The following is an 18330-nucleotide window of genomic DNA, read 5'->3' as shown; positions in this document are numbered from 1 at the left end:
TCATCTGTACCATATACCAGGAGCTAAGCATCATCTTCCCTGCCCAACTCACCCCACCTGCCAGGTCTCCCTGGTGTGGGCCATGTCACATACTACATGTGGTCATCAGGAACTCTGATTTGAAGGTGTTAGGGATATAGAGTTTAGTTTCAGCACTGAAGTTACTAAGGAATAGTGTCTTATTGCCAAGGTAAGATTTAAAGGTCAGACTGAAGCTCAGGGCCAGGAATCTAGTGTATGCTCTTCTGCCAACACAAGGGGAAGAGGTAGTGTTTTCATCTCACTGCTGCTCAAACTGACTCCAAGAAGCAGGCTGGGAGAACAGGCTACCTACTTGCAGAAAGCATCGGAAAACAGTTCAAAGTCATGAAACAAATGAGAGACTGCTTACATTTAGATTAGAACTTGCACTTGAACTTCAGTGCCCTCTTCCACTGCCAAGTTTCATGTTACTCAACACACAAAAAATCAGAACCACTGGACTAAGTACAAGTTCAGGGTACTTGGTGCTTGTATGAGCCATATGAAAGGCAGGTTTCAGCTAGAATTTTTAGTGAAATTCAAGATTACCCGGCTTATTCCGAGGCTGGCAAAAGGCACCTAGAGGTGGAGACACCATTAGTCCAGGGGTTGTATTTTAAAAGTGCAACTTTGGTCAGTGCCACTTTTTATCCTGATAGTTTTAGAACATGGGTCTGTTCTCAAATGACAAAAAGAGCTGGGCTGACTAAAGAGGTCAGGTGAAGATACCCCACCAAGATGGCCGTTGTACAACGGTAAAGACTGGGGGCTGAGAATTTCTTGCAACTTCTGTACCTCCCCTTCATCCTCATAGGAGGACTATTACCAGGTAGGAAAAAAATATAAGCAGAAAGAACTCCAAGGACAAACTGGAAATTTAATTACTTGATGCAGATCCTATCTTCATCTGGTACCTCATTACTGGTCCCCAAGCCTTCTAAGTAGAAGCAATACTGATTTGTGTTAGCAAGTGCCTACGGTGGTGGCTTCATCACATTTCAAAGCTTTGGTTAAACAAATGTGTCATTTTTGTGCAAAGATGTTGCCATTTGACCACAATGGCAGCTTTTGTCATGGATAACCAGATAGTTTTCAAAGTTGGGATCGCTCTTCATTGGGATTCACTCTTCACTGCCCCTTTTAACACTGAAGCACCCTGGGTTCCCTCAACTAGAACCAGCCTTGACTCAAAGCCAGTGAATTCAAATATACCTACGGCTCACAGGGAAACAGGAGCTAGTGACATTAAGAAGTGGCTTCTAGTCACCTCATGTAGCACAACACAAATACCTCGCGTTTCAGTCACATCTGATCTGCTTTTAAGAGGACTAAAACATCAACTGAAAATATTTTTAGAAAAAGGTAAATCACTCATTTTCTACCAAGCATGTCTGCATTAAGATAACTTCATTGCTTAAAGCGACGAGAAAGCAATCACTTAGGGCTTTGGATTTTTATGGCCACAGGAGAAAATAAAAATCAGGAGCATAGATTTCATTAATTCACTTCAGAAACCAAGATGGCTGACAATATTGACTGTCTTTGCCCTTGATACTCCCTAAAGTGATGCTTTCTAAGAGATCCCACAAAAAAAGTTTCAAAGCACAAAATCTGTTATCTAAATCTACTGAGAAAAGCAACAGTAGCTAGAAGTCTTCCATTTACTAAGTTTGCTTTTGACTAGAGATTAACACTGTTTTCCTTCTAAAGTGCAGAATATAAACAAGTATGGTCAAATCTACCAGAATCATTCTCATTCACTCAATTCTTTCCAAATACACTGGAATGACTTCAAAGTGCCTTGGTAGCCCCGATGCACACAAGGCCAGGCTTAACACGAACCCACACCTTCACGCACAGCACAGAGACAGCAGGTGAGATTCTAAAGCAATTCCACAGGTCACTCGGTTCTACTGAAATTCCTGAATTCATCTGCTGTCAAAAACACCTGGAGAAGGAAATTACTATTTTTGAAAAAACAAAAACAAAAAGAACAAAAAACCAAAAATAGCCAAAGTACTCCAGAAAAACAGCTTGTCATACTTGGAATGTGACCAAAATGGGTTTCCAATTAAAACATGGGAAGACCCTCATGTCAGTTCCCATAATGACTCTAGACCCAGCACAATCCTGTCTTAGGAAGAGCAAAACAAAAAGTCAGCCACAAAAGAGCTGATGAAGGAGGGGAAAAAAAAAGGTGTCATTCAATAAGAATTCCTTAAAGAAAAAAAGAATGAACATTCAATGTTTCCTATTTACAGTCACCTCTCCCACCACCACCACCACAATTCTACTTTAACATTATGTTCCACATTTTATTTTGGTTTTGATTTACATTTCAAGAAAAGGTTATTTTTTTTTCTCAGCAATATTTCACAATTCCTCAAGATAACACAGCATCTAAACCATAAACCACTTCCAACCAGATCTCAATTCTCCAGCTACTGGCTTTGGTTTATTGATGAAAGAAATTCTCAGCTCTGCTGACAGGGAATGAACATAAGCGATTTAGTCCCTTGAACAAAAATTAGGTCACAAGAGCACCCACATGTTTACCATTTTCTGCCTGACTAAAATTGATACAAGAAAAGAGATTATCTGCACAACGTCCATGTAACTGCTGAGAATCCCAAGTGAGGGCCAACACAGCCTACTCTAGGCTCAAGTGAGAAGAAAGTAGCTTAACACTTCTCATATGCTGCCCAAGCTCTCCCAATCTGTTATTGTAGAGGTCAAACCCCCACGTGCTAATGCTTGGGACATGACACATTAGTGTCTATCTTGGAAAGATGTGGATAGTTCACACTTCCTACAGCATTTTCCAAAGTGGCACTTACTATGGGTCCTTTTAGGGTTGGCTCATGGTTACGGTAGACCCATTCCAATGGGTACAAAAAGGAAAAAAAAAAAAAAAAAAAGCAGAATCAGAGCTGAGTTCCCCTTTAAAAGCCAAACACCTACATCTAGAAGGAGGCTCCCCTACCTGAGAGCCCTGGCTCTACTGGGGCTCCCACTGTGGAAACCCTCAGGTCTCAAGGTTAGTTACAGGGCAGCCAGGTGGGGTAAGGCTGGCTGTAGGTAACTGGAGGATGGGCAACGTAGTAGTTGTTGAAGTTGCCATCACTGACATAAGGAGCGGGCTGGTAGTAACAGGTGACGTTGGTGGCGTTGGGGATGATGTTTTGTTCTGCCAGCACACGCAAGGCCAGGAGGGAGATGAGGTTCAGGGTCTGCCTGCGTTCATGTCCCATGAGGCACACGGTGCTCTCGTTCACTACCCTGCGAAGGATCATGAGGTAGTCGTATTTGCTTCTCTCTTCTTCAGCAAAGTGGTTCTGCAGGTAGGTCTCCAACTTCCTTTGCTGTTCAAGGATGTCCGGGAAGTCGATGAAAAACCTGGAGCACATGTATCGCTCTAGAGTTTTGATTTCTTCCTGGTCCGTGGGCCTGAAGTCCCGCACGAGAAGGTTGCTGTACTTGAGAAGTCCCCCGCCTCTGATCTCTTCGGGGTTTTTGGTGGCGATCAGTCTGTTCTGCAGGTGATCAAAGGCTTCCTCAAAGTCCCCGTACATGCTCTCCCCGATCACTGTGGGGTGGAAGTGCTCAGAGATGGGGTTACTGGAGCAGTCATAGAAAAAAAGCAAAGAATCCAGTATGATTTGGAAAGAGTCCACACTAAACTCAAACTGACGCCGGATGGAATCAACAAATTTCAGCTCCACGTTCCTCCCGTTCTTGTTGGAGAGGGAAATCAGGCTCCAGCGGTCGGTGTCCGTGCAGACCTTCACCAGCTTCTGCACGTACGCCTCCTTCAGAGTGACTGGACTGATTTTGAGCTTGTTCACACCCTCTGGCAGGAAGTTCAGAAGGGAACACAGAACCACATCTCTGACCAGCTGAAATTCTGCTTCTGTTGGAAGAGCCACGTGAAAGATCAGGTCCAGATCTTTGCAACCCAGGCCATTGTCTTTGACCAAAACGTGGCCAGCTGCAGAGCCATTCAGCCGGACATCCTGCACTTTGATGCCTGCCTCCTCCAGCCGGCTGCGGACGGTCTGGACGATGTCCTTCAGAGTTATCTCCAAGGTTGGAAAGTTGCCTCGTCCATGGATGGGTACGACCTCGGTCAGGACCTCGTGCAGCCGGCTAACCTGATCCCAGTTGAGCACGCTGAAGGAAATGCAGTCCCTGGCACTGCTGCTCTCCTCTGCCATCTTGGGGGATGTTCTGGCTGGGGAAACTGAAAGTGAGAGGTGAGAAACAGGGTTAGGATTCTCTTCTGCATGGCAAAGCAGCTCAAGGAACTCAGAGATATTTATCTCTGAACATTTTCTGGGAAAACGGTGACAAATAGCACCTACTGCTCAGTGTTGCTGTGCGGATTAAATGAGTTATGTAGGTAAAGAAAAGTTCTGACATAGAGTAGGGACAAAAATACACAAACTTCTGTACCGACTTAGATGACTGCATAGTTTTGTTTTGTGTGGGTTGTTGTTTTGCTTGTTTTAACTGTGTGGGGACGGGGGCTAGAGTGTGCTGGAACGTGCGAAGGGAATCAAATCACTTAAACACAGTATTCTTCAGTAACGGGCCTCTATGGCTTGCTGGCGATCTGTTTTCTCTGCAAGTTATTTCTGCCTTTGGCTCCCTAACTACATTTTGAACTGGTTGATACCTAGGTGACAATACCCACACACAGAACACATGATAGATACACACACACAAACACACACACACACACACGATTTCTTCCAGTCCATGAGCAGATAGATTCTCAACTCTGGGCTATAACCTCACCAAGAAGCGGGAGTGCAACCATTCTTGCTAGAATAATGCATGTTCCCTTAGCAAGATTCCCATGTCCCTTTCACTTATGGGAGAGGTCTGTCCTATAACAAATACTTCTGTCATCCAAGATAGAACCAAAGGAGTTATTTGTGTAACCAGATTTCTGGTCAACAAAAGTCATCTATGTGGTAGAACCATTCTTTCCAGCAAAGATGCCCTTCACAGGACATGGCCAACTTCCCCAGGGCAGTGTGATCTTTCAACTGTATTTTGAAAAACAGTACACTGACTCTACCTAAGGAGAATAAAGCTAGCACTGAGTACTAGGAGAAAAATACCACTTCTTACACTTCACCTGCTAGAGCCAAAGTTTCCAAAGTAATTTTCAACTACATTGTACTTTGCAAAAAATGAAATATAGTGGATTTCTGGAAATCCTAATATATAAAAACAAATACTGATATATTAAAAAGTCAAGGTGCCTGCGGATCCACATAGGTCAAATAATTAGCTGGATGGACATAAAAGCCAAAACAAAGGGTCAAGGTGCGGTCCTCAGATTTCACTGTGAAAAGTTTTCCCACCCCCTCTGCCTTTCTGACTTGCTAGACACACACAAAATCCATCCTAATGACTTCTGCAGTTTCATTGTTTGGAAGCTGCTGCGTTTGAATACACATCGGCATGCATTCTCCGGGGGTTCCAACATGGATTTCTGGCCTTGCACCGGTGCCAGGGATTCCCCATGGTGATTACTCAGTGTCAGGGCATTGCTGGGCACAGAGATGGAGATGAGCTTTCTGGGTGCTCACTATCAAGGAGGAGGGTGAGAATACAAGGAATGAATACAAGGCAGTGTGTGGTGTAGACAGTTCCGTAGTAGAAATAAAATGTAATATAAAGGCAAGAAGAAAGGGTGTCCCTTGATGGGGTGAATGGAAAGGCCACAGATAAGTTCACTTACGGGGAGGGTATAGAAGCCAACAGAAAAGCAACATGAGCTCATGGATAGGCTGAGAGGCAGAAAGCAGGAGGTTGACTGTGTGATCAAAGCAGGCTCTAGAAGACCAACCTGAGGATGAGCCTTCCACTGCTCACTGCAGAATCTTGTCAAGAAGAAGATAAAAGTTTCCCTTCAAACTTCTTTAGACAGCATTAAAAAGTACTAGGCTATCTAGACCATCCTACCAAGGCACTCCTAAGTTAGACATCAAGCAAAATCTGTGATGAAATACTTAATGTTTATTGTAGCTAGCATTTGCAACAGAGTTCTCTTTATCATGTTCTCTATACACTTATAATAGTAATTCTCTGTGGCCTCTTTTATGATTAGCATGTAGTACATTTGAGTTTATTGTATATGGTGCTACATAATTAAGTTCAAATGATTACAGAAAGGTATGACTGGCTTTGAGACACAGCTAGACTGTGATCGGGTGGCACAGATTTCAGGCATGTTGGCCTACCTATAGACATACAACTTGCTTTCCACTGTATCACCTGTTGTGCTTTCGAAGATCACGTTTATGACACAAGTGTGAGAAGTCACACAGCAATGGAAAAGCCATAATGCAATCAGTACTTGGGATTCAAGTAACAGTTTTAAGAAAATCTCCAACTCTAGAACTTTGGAAGAGGGGCATCTAAGACCAGTGAGAATCTGGACGCTATAACCCTTTCCTTTGGTGCAGGGGAAGTACATATAAGTGAGAATTTTCATATATTTTACAATCTGTGAACTTGTAGTAAATTCTGTTAGAATCTGTTTTACACTAAGAGTTTGTAAGGTTCATATGGGAAGAAGGGCAGGAGTAGCTAGGAAAAAGCTATGAAAAATAAAAGTGATATATACTGGCCTATAAGAGATATTACAAAGTCACAATAATTGAAACAGCATGTTATTGGCACAAAAAGCACATCAATGGAATGAAATCTTTAAAACCTAAAAATAAACCAAATACATAAAGGGATTTAGTATATAATAAAGGAGGCATTTCAAAATAGTAAAGGGGGGGAAGACATCTAGATAGTTATCTAGATTTAAAAAAAAAAAAAAGAAAAAAAAGTGGATCCCTATCTCATACCAAGCTAAGATCTAGATGGATGGATCAAAGACTTAAGTGTAAAAGGATGAAACTCTAAGAGTACTAGGAAAAAAGGACAGCAGTTATACATACTTAACAGAGTAGTCCTTTATAAATCACATAAAACATAAAAGCCACAAAAATTGATATATTTGAATATATAAAAACAGAAGTATCTACATGGTAAAAAATGCCAAAAAGTCAGAAGACAAAAAAAAAAAAAAAAAAGATTTGTATCATTGGGCAAAGTATTCACTTCCTTAACAAATAAGGAACTTCGACAAATCAGAAATACCAGGACATCAACAGAGAAGGGTCAAAGGACATAGATACCTAACATTTGACTTTACTTAACGGAGGGGCAAATTAAAACCTCGATGTATTGTTTTCACCTGTCAAACTGGCAAAGATAATAAGTCCATTTTCCTTCATTGAAAGGAAGAAATATAAAAAATAAGTCCCATATGTGGGAAGCAGATACCTCTGGTACACTGTCCATGGGCTTTCTGGAGAACAATGCAAGATTCTTAATTTTAAGTGGACATATCCTTTGACATAGCCATTCCACTTCTATTAAGTCTACTCTGAATTTTATGCTACAGGTATACCTGCAAGTATGCACCAAGATAACTGATGGAGAATTATTCATAAAGCTGTAAGTATTCATCAGAAGATGGTTAAATGATTTGATACATGTATACAACAGCATACAAAGGCATGCAGTTGTTGAAAATAATGGGTGTCTGCTCTTTCTAGAGGAATGTGAAATTTTCATCAAAAGTCATTAATAGAAAAGCTAAAACTGTAAACATTTATTCTTATGTTAATACAAGCATATAAACGCTATGTATAATATACATAAGAGGTAGTTCAACTTATACCAAATACCACCTCTAGTTTAGGGGGCAGAGGAAGAAGAAAATTTATTTTGTGCCCTTTGTATTTAGAACCTATACATTAATCGAAAAATTAAAATCTTATGATCCATGTTCTAAAATCTCTCCCTTATGAGCCTTCTGTTCATCTGCTGACTTGATTTCTTCAATTCCTTTCTCACCACTCCTCCCCCGATACCCATGTGCCAAAAATCAAATATACTTGGAAGCTTCCCCTCCAAGCCTTAAACATTGATTACTACAAGAATGGGTGGGGAGGAGGGACCTTTTTTCCCCTAAAACGCCTTTTAGTCAAGCTTCTACTTATGTATTCTTTAAAAGATGTCATTACTTATTTAAAAACAAAACAAAGAAAACCAACCCAAAACTCTCAAAATAATGAAAAGCCATCTCATCTGGTCCCATTCTGTTTGTCATCCAAAAATATTTTTTGCAGTTTCACAGAATTGCTATTTCTCATTTCAAACATATAGCCACCCTTGTGATACCATGTTGATTACTGGCTACCATTGCAAGAACTTTAATAAATACAACAAACACCTTCAGGAATCCAAGATGCCTATGGTTGGCCTCTTCTATGCCAACTTTTCACACATAAGGGGTTAAGTTTTGGAAAAAAGTAGTCTACATAAAAGCACAGCGTGGGACATGACAAATGCCAAGTCCATGCTATAGTTTTTTAATTCTCTCCATTTACTGTGATTTAGATACAGAGGAGCTCAACCTATTGAAGGCACGAATTTACACTAGGTCTATATTAAGTGTTTAGTTCATTTGAAGAGCTTAAAATAAGTCATTCGTGCCTATTAGAAAGGAATTCTTCATTTTCCCTCACTCATCTAAACAATCTTAAATAGCAAAAGCACATTTTCAAGTTACTTGGACAAACATTGGTATTACTAGAATAAATCCAAGTCATAGGCCCTCGGTGCTTAGATAATACACCAGTGCTTAGAACAACAGTTTTAGTTTTAATTAACCACGTTAAATCAACGCTGATATAATCCCTACATAAAAGAATCACGTGGAACACACATTCCCAATTCATGAAAGGCCCTGCTTAAAGGCAAATTCTAGTTAGCAGAATTAACAAAATAGTGGCTAGAAAACACATTAATTTGAAGTCTAGTAAATTCAAACACAAGTGTTTGATTTCCCTTTCACTGTTTGAGAAGCAGATTCATTGTATTTTGCACAATAGAAATTTCGCAGGAAAGGTGGAGCCATAATTTTTCATTGACTTGAAAACTCAGGCACCTTTTTACAAGTCAAGATGACCGACTGCCCACTCAGTCCAAACTACTTAACCTAAAAGGTTTGACGCCTGATGAACTACTATTTCAGGGATCCTTGAATTCCCTTTTCTTCTGTCATCTAACTGTAGCAGAAAGTAGAATACACACACTAGGGGAGGGGGAGAGTGGGGGACACAGGTTTGCAGAGATGGCAGTAAAAGAGGGAGAGAAAGAAAATTAAGCCAGAAGAGCAGACCAAGCTCCCTGAGAAAAGGGTGGATGTCTAACCTACCTTATAGTTTCCTGCTGCTCAAGACAAGTTGATCTGAAAATCTTTCTTTGAGCACTAACAGGGAAAAGAAAATTGCTTCATGGCTTATCTAGATCCCTGGACTAGCCAAGGAACTCCAGAAACAAGGGTGGAAGACATCACGAAAGCATAAGGGACTCAAGGTGGGCAAGTGGGAGAGGCAGGCGCAAGAGTTGGAAATAAGAGAACTAAGCAGTTGACACTTGCTTGCAGGTCTTAGATCAAACCAACATAGATTCCTATTTTGTGCCTGGCTTTAGACATAGAAATTTTCCAGAGTTCTTGGTTTGGTATTCATCAATGAAGGTAAGGACTGTGTATATTTAAGCGTAGGTCTGTGATATTTAACATGACAGCTATCGAGGTGACTGTCTAGAAGGTTTCAGGAAAATGCTGAGGCTTCAACTGAGGCTCTCTCAGCTACTGAAGCTTTCCATCAGTCCAGAGGCAACTGAGCATCACCTTCCTCTGACCCTGCTGTGGGTTTAAGAACACAAAGGAAACACCAACACACTGCAGCATTCCTTTGATGACAAGAATTCCCTTTCACTGTTTCTGGATGCTACCTCAAAAGTGTGGATCTTCCTAATAAAACTTTGCAGCTCAGGATAAGAGAACCACGCATGGGCAATGAACCAAACCTGGTGACAGACTCAAAGGAGTGTGCGCACGGAACAGAGACACCTGCTGTCCCTGGCTCCCGGCCAAAAGGCAACCCATGCACCTGTGAGTCTTCCCACACATCTTCCACACAAATTCTTCTCTCTCATGTGTAACTTTAGGTAAAAAGAGACTGTTTCATCGCGTGTGAAATCCTAGAGAATTTAAGCAGAAGTAAAAGTGGACGGCAATACACTTTGTAATACCTTATCCTACCTCTTCCCTTAGCAAGCTGCGTGAATGAGAATCGCCAACTCCTGGCCTGCTTCTTATTTGCTTATAAAATGAAGGTGTAGAGGTGTGTGCAAAGCAAATGAAATAATACTTAGTATGAGCCACTTCACACCACTTGCCATTTAATCCTCACAGGCTCTGAGGAAGCCACAACTGTCCCCTTTTCACAAACTAAGTAGCGAGGTTCAGGGAAGATTAAGTGAATTAACCCCAGGTCCTCAACTCCACAGCTAGTGTCCTAACTCTTGGAACTGGCAGCTCCCTACAAGGTCTGCCTTGGTGCGTGGGGAGAGAGCAGTAAGCACATGTCAAAAACCACAAGTGCACTGGGACAGACAGTTCTTGTTGCTACTAAAATCTTTTCTAAAACAAAGATTTTGTTGGTCCTAAAAAAATAAAATAAAATAAAATAAAAAAGGAGCCAGCAACCTTCCATTAAGTATACAACCATGGTTAAAATCTTTCCATCACCACCTGCCCCACCATAACACCAAAGACAGCAAAGCTGGAGTCAGTCACCCTTTACTGTCTGCTTCTGTGCAGATTCTAGCAAAGCAAAAGACACCAAGGTGACTTAGCCATGCTCCTCAGAAAGACATCAAGGAAGATAATTTATTGGCCACAGTGTGTGGGCAGTCCTACTTCTCGATGGAGCGTACATCAGTCGTTTCATAACAAAAACATCATCTAGGCCTGCCCGAGTCCTTTTTCCACAGGGTTAATTTTACTGCTTCCTCAGAAGTTCCAGTCAGGCACTAATGTGTGCAGAACTCTCCAGGGGCTTTTCATATAGCAGCAGCCACAGCCATGGCCAGGGGACACCAAATGTGACTAGATATTTAGCCAGGTGCCAAACTATTTGACAACATGCCGAACAGGCAGCAGGACAGCGCTTTCAGGGGTCTATCTGGATCAACCTATTTGATTCCTACAACAATCCCATAAGGGAGATAATGTCACCCCCCTTTATAGATGAGGAAAGGGGGAACAAAGACGATACAAAAATTGTAAACTGTTCAAGGACACCTGAAGTGGCAGAAATGAGATTTAAGAGGCTTCCCAGGAGGTGGATAGCTTTCAGGGAGAGGGCGCTTGAAGAAGAGCTAGTCACTCAGGTAGTCATAGGAAGGAGGTGGCCACAAGTAGAAGGAAAAGGAAAGAAGGTATGAAGATTTTTTTTTTAATGAGATGTTTTTATGGAAAGAAGTTTGGCAACATGTGCTCAGGCCACTTATGTGGGGTAAAATCAGATGGCAAGTTCCGAAACCAAGGCCAAAGAATTCAGAATCAAAGTATCTAACAACTGTCAGTACAAAAACTCCCTCCCTCAAAATCGTTCTGGATTTGGGGGGGTGTACACAGCCTGGCAGGAGCCACCAGAACTGAACATAATTAAGAAGTGCTCATAGTTACGCTAGTATTTGTTTTAAAGGAACAAGGGCTGGGAGATGACGACCTAGGATCCTAACTCTCTGAGGGAGCTACGAGACACTGGCTGTGTTGCAGGGCAGCGGTGATTTTAGAGAAAGCAAGTCCAGGAGAAGAGAACCCAGAAGTGACAGGAGCTGGGACAGTCAGTTTGACAGACAAGCATTAAGAGGAAAAAATAATGGCACAAGGAGGGAGGTTTTTAGGAATGGGCCAATCTTGGTCCAGCAGACTAGGGCATGCTGCTCTGCTCATAGAGTAAAGGAACAGCTACTGGGATTCGCTCTGATGGCTGGGAGATCAGGAGTGTTGATCTGCTGATAAAGCAACAGAACAGGACACTCCCTGCAGACAAGAGGACAACCTTCTCAGATCAAAGAAACTGATAACCCGAGGGGAGCTACAGAGAGACAGTTGGTGAATGTGCAGGCAGTGACCAGGACTCTAAGGGCTGGCCCAGGAAAGAAGGCGAGAACAAAACTGAAAACAGGAAGACTCCACGAACGCTGAAGTTGAGACTGGACACCTGTCACTTTCCCCACCTGTGTACAGTTTGACCCTTGAGATTCCTTCACCCACAAGGCAGAGCCGGGCACTTTGAATGACCATGAACATCAGCCCTGCTGCTTTACATATGCAGCAGCAGATAAGTGGACAGAAAGGAGAAAAACTAGCGTCAATGTAGATCTGGTCTTTTGAAGAGAAATCCTCCCTCACTCCTTGAAGTTCCTGGGGGTGAAGGCCAGAAGTTATCTAGGAAGTAGGGGGCAGGCCTGAGGAAGCCTCTTCTCTGCGAGCTGCTCACTGGGGCTGGGCCCCACCAGCGAGAGGCCTCATTCTGGAGACTCCGCCGCAGCTCCAAACAAATTAGAAAGTTCCAGATAACAGAGGCACACACCAGGGTCTCATGTCCATGAAATAAGAGTTTAGATTAGCAGACGGCCCAAAGCACCAGAACCAGATAAAATGATGCCCTATTTTTGTTAAAGGACAACAAAATATATTCTATGCTAATTTTTCTCCAAGAAGTTTTTGTTACAGTTGCCCACTCAAATACCTGCAACACATTCGACCTCAGTTCAAAGAAATAACCGCCCAAAGAAAACATTTCTAAGTCAGTGGCACAACAAACCCGACAGTTGGTCTTTTCTCACTCTCAGCTCGATCACGTTCAGCCGGAGGTCTCAGGTGATTTTCTCAAGGTTATCAGCAACCTCCTAGCCATTGAACAGTGATGTTTACTAGAGTCAAAAAATTCGGTTAGATTCCCACGGCAACTGAGACACCGTATGAGCTGTGGAAAGCAGAGTCCTAAGCTGGAACTGTGCACTGGGCTGCCAGAGTCCGAGGGGCCTTCACAAATCCTCTCTTCCCAGTGATGCCAACACACAGCCTGAATGGTTAGCTGGGCTCCACCCACAGACACCTGCCCCAGGACAACTCCAGCAGAACACTCTTTCCCACCTTTGAAAATAAGATGCTCAAGCAAGTGCTGGTGGGTAGATAATGCTGGGAGACAGAACGCTGTGGCTGCAAAACACTGGCTCGGACGTTCCAGCAGGGGGATGCCACAGAAGTTCAAGTACTGAAAGCAATACTCTAAAGTCGCTGCAAATGGAAATATTAACAAGGTCAGCACGTAGACATCTTTAGGCGGAAGTTAGGCATAAAAGCTCTGATGTTTTTCCAAGGTGTCAGTACTAAGTGCTTCGCACACAACCTGAACTGGAAATAATCTTTGTTGCTACTTGGTAACTCCCTCCCACGCCATCAAATGCTTCTTTCTAAATCAGAGGTGTTACTGGTCTGAATTCATTTAAAGAGCTCCCCAAGCAGAGCTGGCCCTTCTGTTCTAGACATTGATGAGACTGGGAAAAATAGGATAATTCTAGAGAGAAGACTGCTTACTATAAGGCTGACTGAGTTCACACACAGTCCACAGGGTTTAAGAGCTGACAGCCTGCAGGTTTTATCAAAGGCTACTTTGCTATCTAACTTTCCAGCTTAGAGCTTTGAACAGAAAAGTCCTCTCTAGGCACTAGCAGCATCCCTGGGCCTTATCAGGAAAGGGGCAAGCAACTCTTAGTTGCTCAAATGCAGCACTTATCGCAGGTTAGACACACAGACACACCCACGCACAAGTGTCTGTGTGTGAGCTGGCCCCCACGTCAGTGGGGATGCTAATTACACATACACTTCCACCCAGGTGTTTTTTTTTTTTTTTTTTTTTGCACAGATCCTTCCCCAAGGAATCAGCATGCATGCATGTAGCAGGTACCTGAACGCCAGGTACTGAGCATGGCAGCAGCCCAAGTTTAGAATTATCAAGTAATTAATGCATTGTTGTCATAAGATATCTCATAAACACCTTTTACTTAAAAGTTACTTCTTGCATTGTCACTCAAATTTTAATTGTTGATAAAATTTAATTGTTGATTGAGTCTTGGTCCCCTGCCAGAAGATTTTATCAGCAATTCTTTGAAATTCTATTAACTTATGATTATTATCTAAGAAACTTAACAAAAGAATGAGCACTGGACTAGGAATCAAACATCACGTGTTTTAATGTCAAGCCTGACTCACTGGGTGAATGATTATCAGTAAGTTAGCCATGACTGACTTTCCTTTCACTCTTTCAAATATCTGAGTGCCTACTATGTTCTGAGCACTGTTCTAGGAGCTTGTGATATACTAGAAAGCAAGAAACAAAGATCCCTTCCCTTTAGAGCATATATCCTGGCTCACACGCTTCTTCCATAACCTTGGGTCATTAGCTGTTGCCTCCCACACGTGTAAAATGAGAATTTGAGAGTGAAATATTTTTGCAGACGGTCTAGACCTGTGCTGCCCAATATGGTAAGTCTAAACTGAGATGGGCTGTAAGTGCCAAACACATACACACACTGGACTTCAAGGACTCAGTGTGAAAAAAGGAATGTAAACTATCTCATTTAGATGGTTTGCTTTGATTACATACGAAAATGATGTTTGATATGGTAGATTAAATAGGCTTATTATTAAAATGAATTTCACCTGTTTATTTTTATGCTTTAATGTGCCTACTGGAAAGTTAATTGTGCCTCTCATATTTCTATTGGACAGCACTGGTCTAGTATGTAGTCCTTACCACAATGAAGAAACTGAAGCCTGAAGAGGTAAAGGCAGGCTCCACCAGGACCAGAACTCAGGTCTCCCCACAGCTAAAGCCGGCCTGGCAAGCAGAGAGGAGGTAAATACAAAGATTACAAGGGCCTGGGCACGGAGACGGTAGCAGTAATCGTTCCTAGTTGAGCAACCCTGGGCAAGCAACTGGACGCAGGTCAGATGCTCAATTAGTGTCCGCTTCATCTCTACTTCTGCATCAGCACACTTCCTATTGCAGCCACCACGCAGTTGTTCCATGTGAATGACAGAACTGCCCGAGACCACACAGCTGCGGGGGTCCTAATGCCCCTCTCTAACTCCGACAAGCAGAGGGCAGGGGCCAAGAACGTTTGGGGTAAGGAGAAGGCAGCCAGGCAAGATGGATGATTACCTTCTCTTCCGTCCTCAATATTCATTTGTCCAAACATTTGAGTATGTGTTCTGTGAGGCAAGGTAGGGCAGTTAGGAAGACTCTTCAAGGGAGGTCAAAAATAAAGAGTCAGAAAGGTAACAAGTCTTGGAAAGGAGGCTCAGCTTCAAGACGAACGGGGAGTTCCTGTGAGCTCTGATGAGGGTGTTGGAGGTGCGTGAGACCATACAATTGGCCAAAGGCAGGGAGACATGCTCGGTTATTGCTCTGTCAAGTTGCTGCCTACAGGCCCCTAAACCAGGTCAGTGATGACAGTGGGAAGCAAAAAATAAAAAAGAGAAAGAATCAGCAGAACTAGCAACCAAGTGAATGCGGAGAGAGAAAGGCTGAGTGAGCCAAGGTGAGGCTGGTGTCAGGGAGGGTGGGAAGGGTGGACAGTGCTTAAGCTGAGCCTGTAGCTCAGCCTGAGGAGTTTCAGCTGCTGCTCAATTAGTAGTCCCTGCCCCATAGCTCCACACCTTTCTCCTAAGGCCTCTACTTAAAAGAAGACCCAGAAACCACCCTGCTTGCCTTGGCCCACCAGGAGATCACCCGTTTAAAGAACACCTCCCTCCATGCAAGGAATGGTGGTCCATCGCCAGCTGAACATGTAGCCAATGACAGGAAGACCTTCATGTCCCAGGCCGGCTCTAGAAGCAGGCGCTGAGGAGTCAGCAATGAGCAGATCCCACTTTTCTGGGGCTCACGTGCCAGCGGCAGAGAGAAACGAGAGAAAACGGAGTGCACAGGGAAGCCAACCCAGCTCCTCTCCATCCACGGCGTTTCCAGAGGCCTTTTGGAATATCATTCCCTTGGCCTCTTCAGCACCTGGCACAGACTACTGCCCAGGAAGCACTTACCTACTCACTGACTCAATCACTGTTATCCAAGAAATAAACAACACTCTACGCAGTTTAGTGACCAAGACTCCAAGACGTTAGTCTCAGGCTCTGAGACTAAAAAACATCCTACATGGAGAGTTGCTTAACATCAGCAGTTATTTTCTCACATTGGTTTTTTTCCCTGTTGTTCCAAGAAGTTCTCAAATAGTTCTAGAACAAGCTAGAGGCCAGCTGTACAAAATCTATTAATTCTAAACAATTTATAAGACTTCCTTACAAAGTTGGCTTATATAAAGATGCTTCCTCTAAACCATTTAAATTCTAAATATAAGCTTCCTTAACGCATGTAGTGAAAGGGTAAAAAAGTCTGAGAGACTTTATGTCCTGACAACATCACAAGAGATCAGCACCACTGATGTGCCCAAGTTGCTCTAAACACATGAACATTTCTTAAAACACAGAGGTGCCTGCTTCATCATACCAGTTTATGTCAATTTAGTGTACTACAGTCAAAACAAGATGGCAGAAAGCATTTTTCTATATCGCCTTGTTTACCTCAGTGGCAACACAAAAAAGCAATGGACCTTATCTAACCAGAGTAATGTTTTATCCCCAGTAACTTCAGACTGCATTGCTCCCTCTTAACCCCTACACACACACGCACACAAAACAACAGATATAGCCCAGAGTCAGGTGTGAAACCAAGAAACACAAAAACAACACAAGTTTAACTTAACTCATGAAACCAGTCTTGGGCTTCTGCAGCCTCTCTCTGTTATGTAAAAAAGGCTTAACATATCCATTCAGAGACCTTGGGTGATTCCATGAAAACAACATATTATAGATGAAAGATGAAGACAGGGTACTTACTTGAGCAGTAAAAAAAAATGTAAGGTAGTTTTCTAGTTTTGTATCAAATGTGTCTGGTTAATGGTACTGTGAGAACAAGAGCGCTACAGTCTACTTTTAAGTTATCTTTATTGCCCCACTGTTCCTTGGACTTTCAGAAGTCTGAGGAATTCTCTGTTCTCGGTTGGGTACTGCAAGATGTGCATAATCTGCCCCGGCCTTGAACACTGGGGGATGTAGCCTAAGCGTGTGCAGTACTGGGAGACAGAGGTGGGTGGGAGAGGGCTCCGGAACTCGCAATGAGATTCTGCTGACTGCTTGTACTCACGGCAGAACTGAGGAAACTAAGTAGGGACAGCCACTGGTGCTCGGCTAAGTCACACTCATTCTGACAACGGGCTAAGAGCCAAATCCTTTCCTTCAGAGGATTTAATCTCTGGATACAAGGTAAGTATTGTGGAAGAAACTCAGCGTAAAGAGTGCAGCTATTAGTTCTAGGTACACTCAGCGAAGTTACGAAATTAAGAACCTTTGTTTTGTTAACAATTTAGAGGCCTCCTGGCAGAGAAATTAAAAAAAACCCACAACTACCTGAACAATTATATACAATATACAAAAATCCTCCAAAAACTCTTGAGACTATATGTACTCTAAAGCTATGAGTATACCTTAAGAGACAAGGTTTCAGTTATCTGAAGTCAACTAAGCTTGACTCCAGAGATAGTAAGTTTTCCATCTTCACAAACAAGAATGCCAGAGGACAGAACCACTGCCGGTCCAGCTCAGACCACTTCCCTGAAAGCCAAGAGAAAAGTCAGCATTCTTTAGTCCCCACCCCACCCCCTTCAACTGTAGGGTCCAATGGGGCAGGTCTCACTCCCTCAGTAACACCTCTGGGGATTTAAGACACAGTAGATTCGGGGTATGCTCTCCTACTACCCTCCCAGCTGCCTTCCTTGCTTCCTGGCCAAGGTATTCAGATTGAAAGGTTGGGGTAGCCAACAATGGCCACCTTCCTCCCGCTGGAGGGCAGCTGGGCCAGCCAGGAGTCTACTTTAGGAAGACTTAATCATCTTAACTTTATTTCCTGGGCTGGTGTAGTCTCCTAAGCCACCTACCAAGTATCCTGAAGAACAAGTTGTCAAAATACAAACGACTAAATACACAGTCTTTATAAAAACTTACTATAAGTGCACTTTAAGCACTTCATTGGATGCATGTTATACCTCCATAAAAAAAAAGAAAACGTTAAAAAGGAAGCAGGTTCCTACTTAACACAGGAAACCGGTCAGAGCCCTGCAGAAGCCCGGCACCGGACAAAAAGGAGGAGGGAGAGGGGACTCCGATGATGCCTCCCGCCGGGTCCAGCCCTAACAGTCAGTTTTCCTGAGGACTTGGGTCCTCCCCTCTAACTTCGAGGTAGCCCTGGT

The 18330-nt window shown here is 43.0% G+C and overlaps 1 protein-coding gene across 3 annotated transcripts in view; it reads right to left on the bottom strand.

Annotated features, from left to right (window-relative positions):
* Positions 1–878: 878 nt before the first annotated feature.
* Positions 879–18330, bottom strand: part of FAM46C (family with sequence similarity 46, member C) — a 19471-nt gene continuing 2019 nt past the window's right edge. Inside the window, exons 1-2 of one of the 3 annotated variants that reach the window (XM_012663607.1) lie at positions 14784–14802; positions 2451–4261 (exon numbers count right to left, since the gene is read on the bottom strand). In XM_012663607.1, the coding sequence (XP_012519061.1) occupies positions 3060–4235 (1176 nt within the window). In that variant the 5' untranslated portion in view covers positions 4236–4261; positions 14784–14802 and the 3' untranslated portion in view covers positions 2451–3059. Of the gene's footprint in view, positions 4262–12046; positions 12057–14783; positions 14803–18330 lie in introns of those variants that run through there. The other 2 variants (XM_012663609.1, XM_012663606.1) reach the window with 2 other exon arrangements.

The sequence above is a fragment of the Propithecus coquereli genome, unplaced genomic scaffold, assembly GCF_000956105.1.
Source record: "Propithecus coquereli isolate 6110/MARCELLA unplaced genomic scaffold, Pcoq_1.0 Scaffold814, whole genome shotgun sequence".
NCBI classification, from domain to species: domain Eukaryota; kingdom Metazoa; phylum Chordata; class Mammalia; order Primates; family Indriidae; genus Propithecus; species Propithecus coquereli.
The sequence above is the reverse complement of the archived record's forward strand: the minus strand, read 5'-3'. Positions and strand labels throughout refer to the sequence as shown.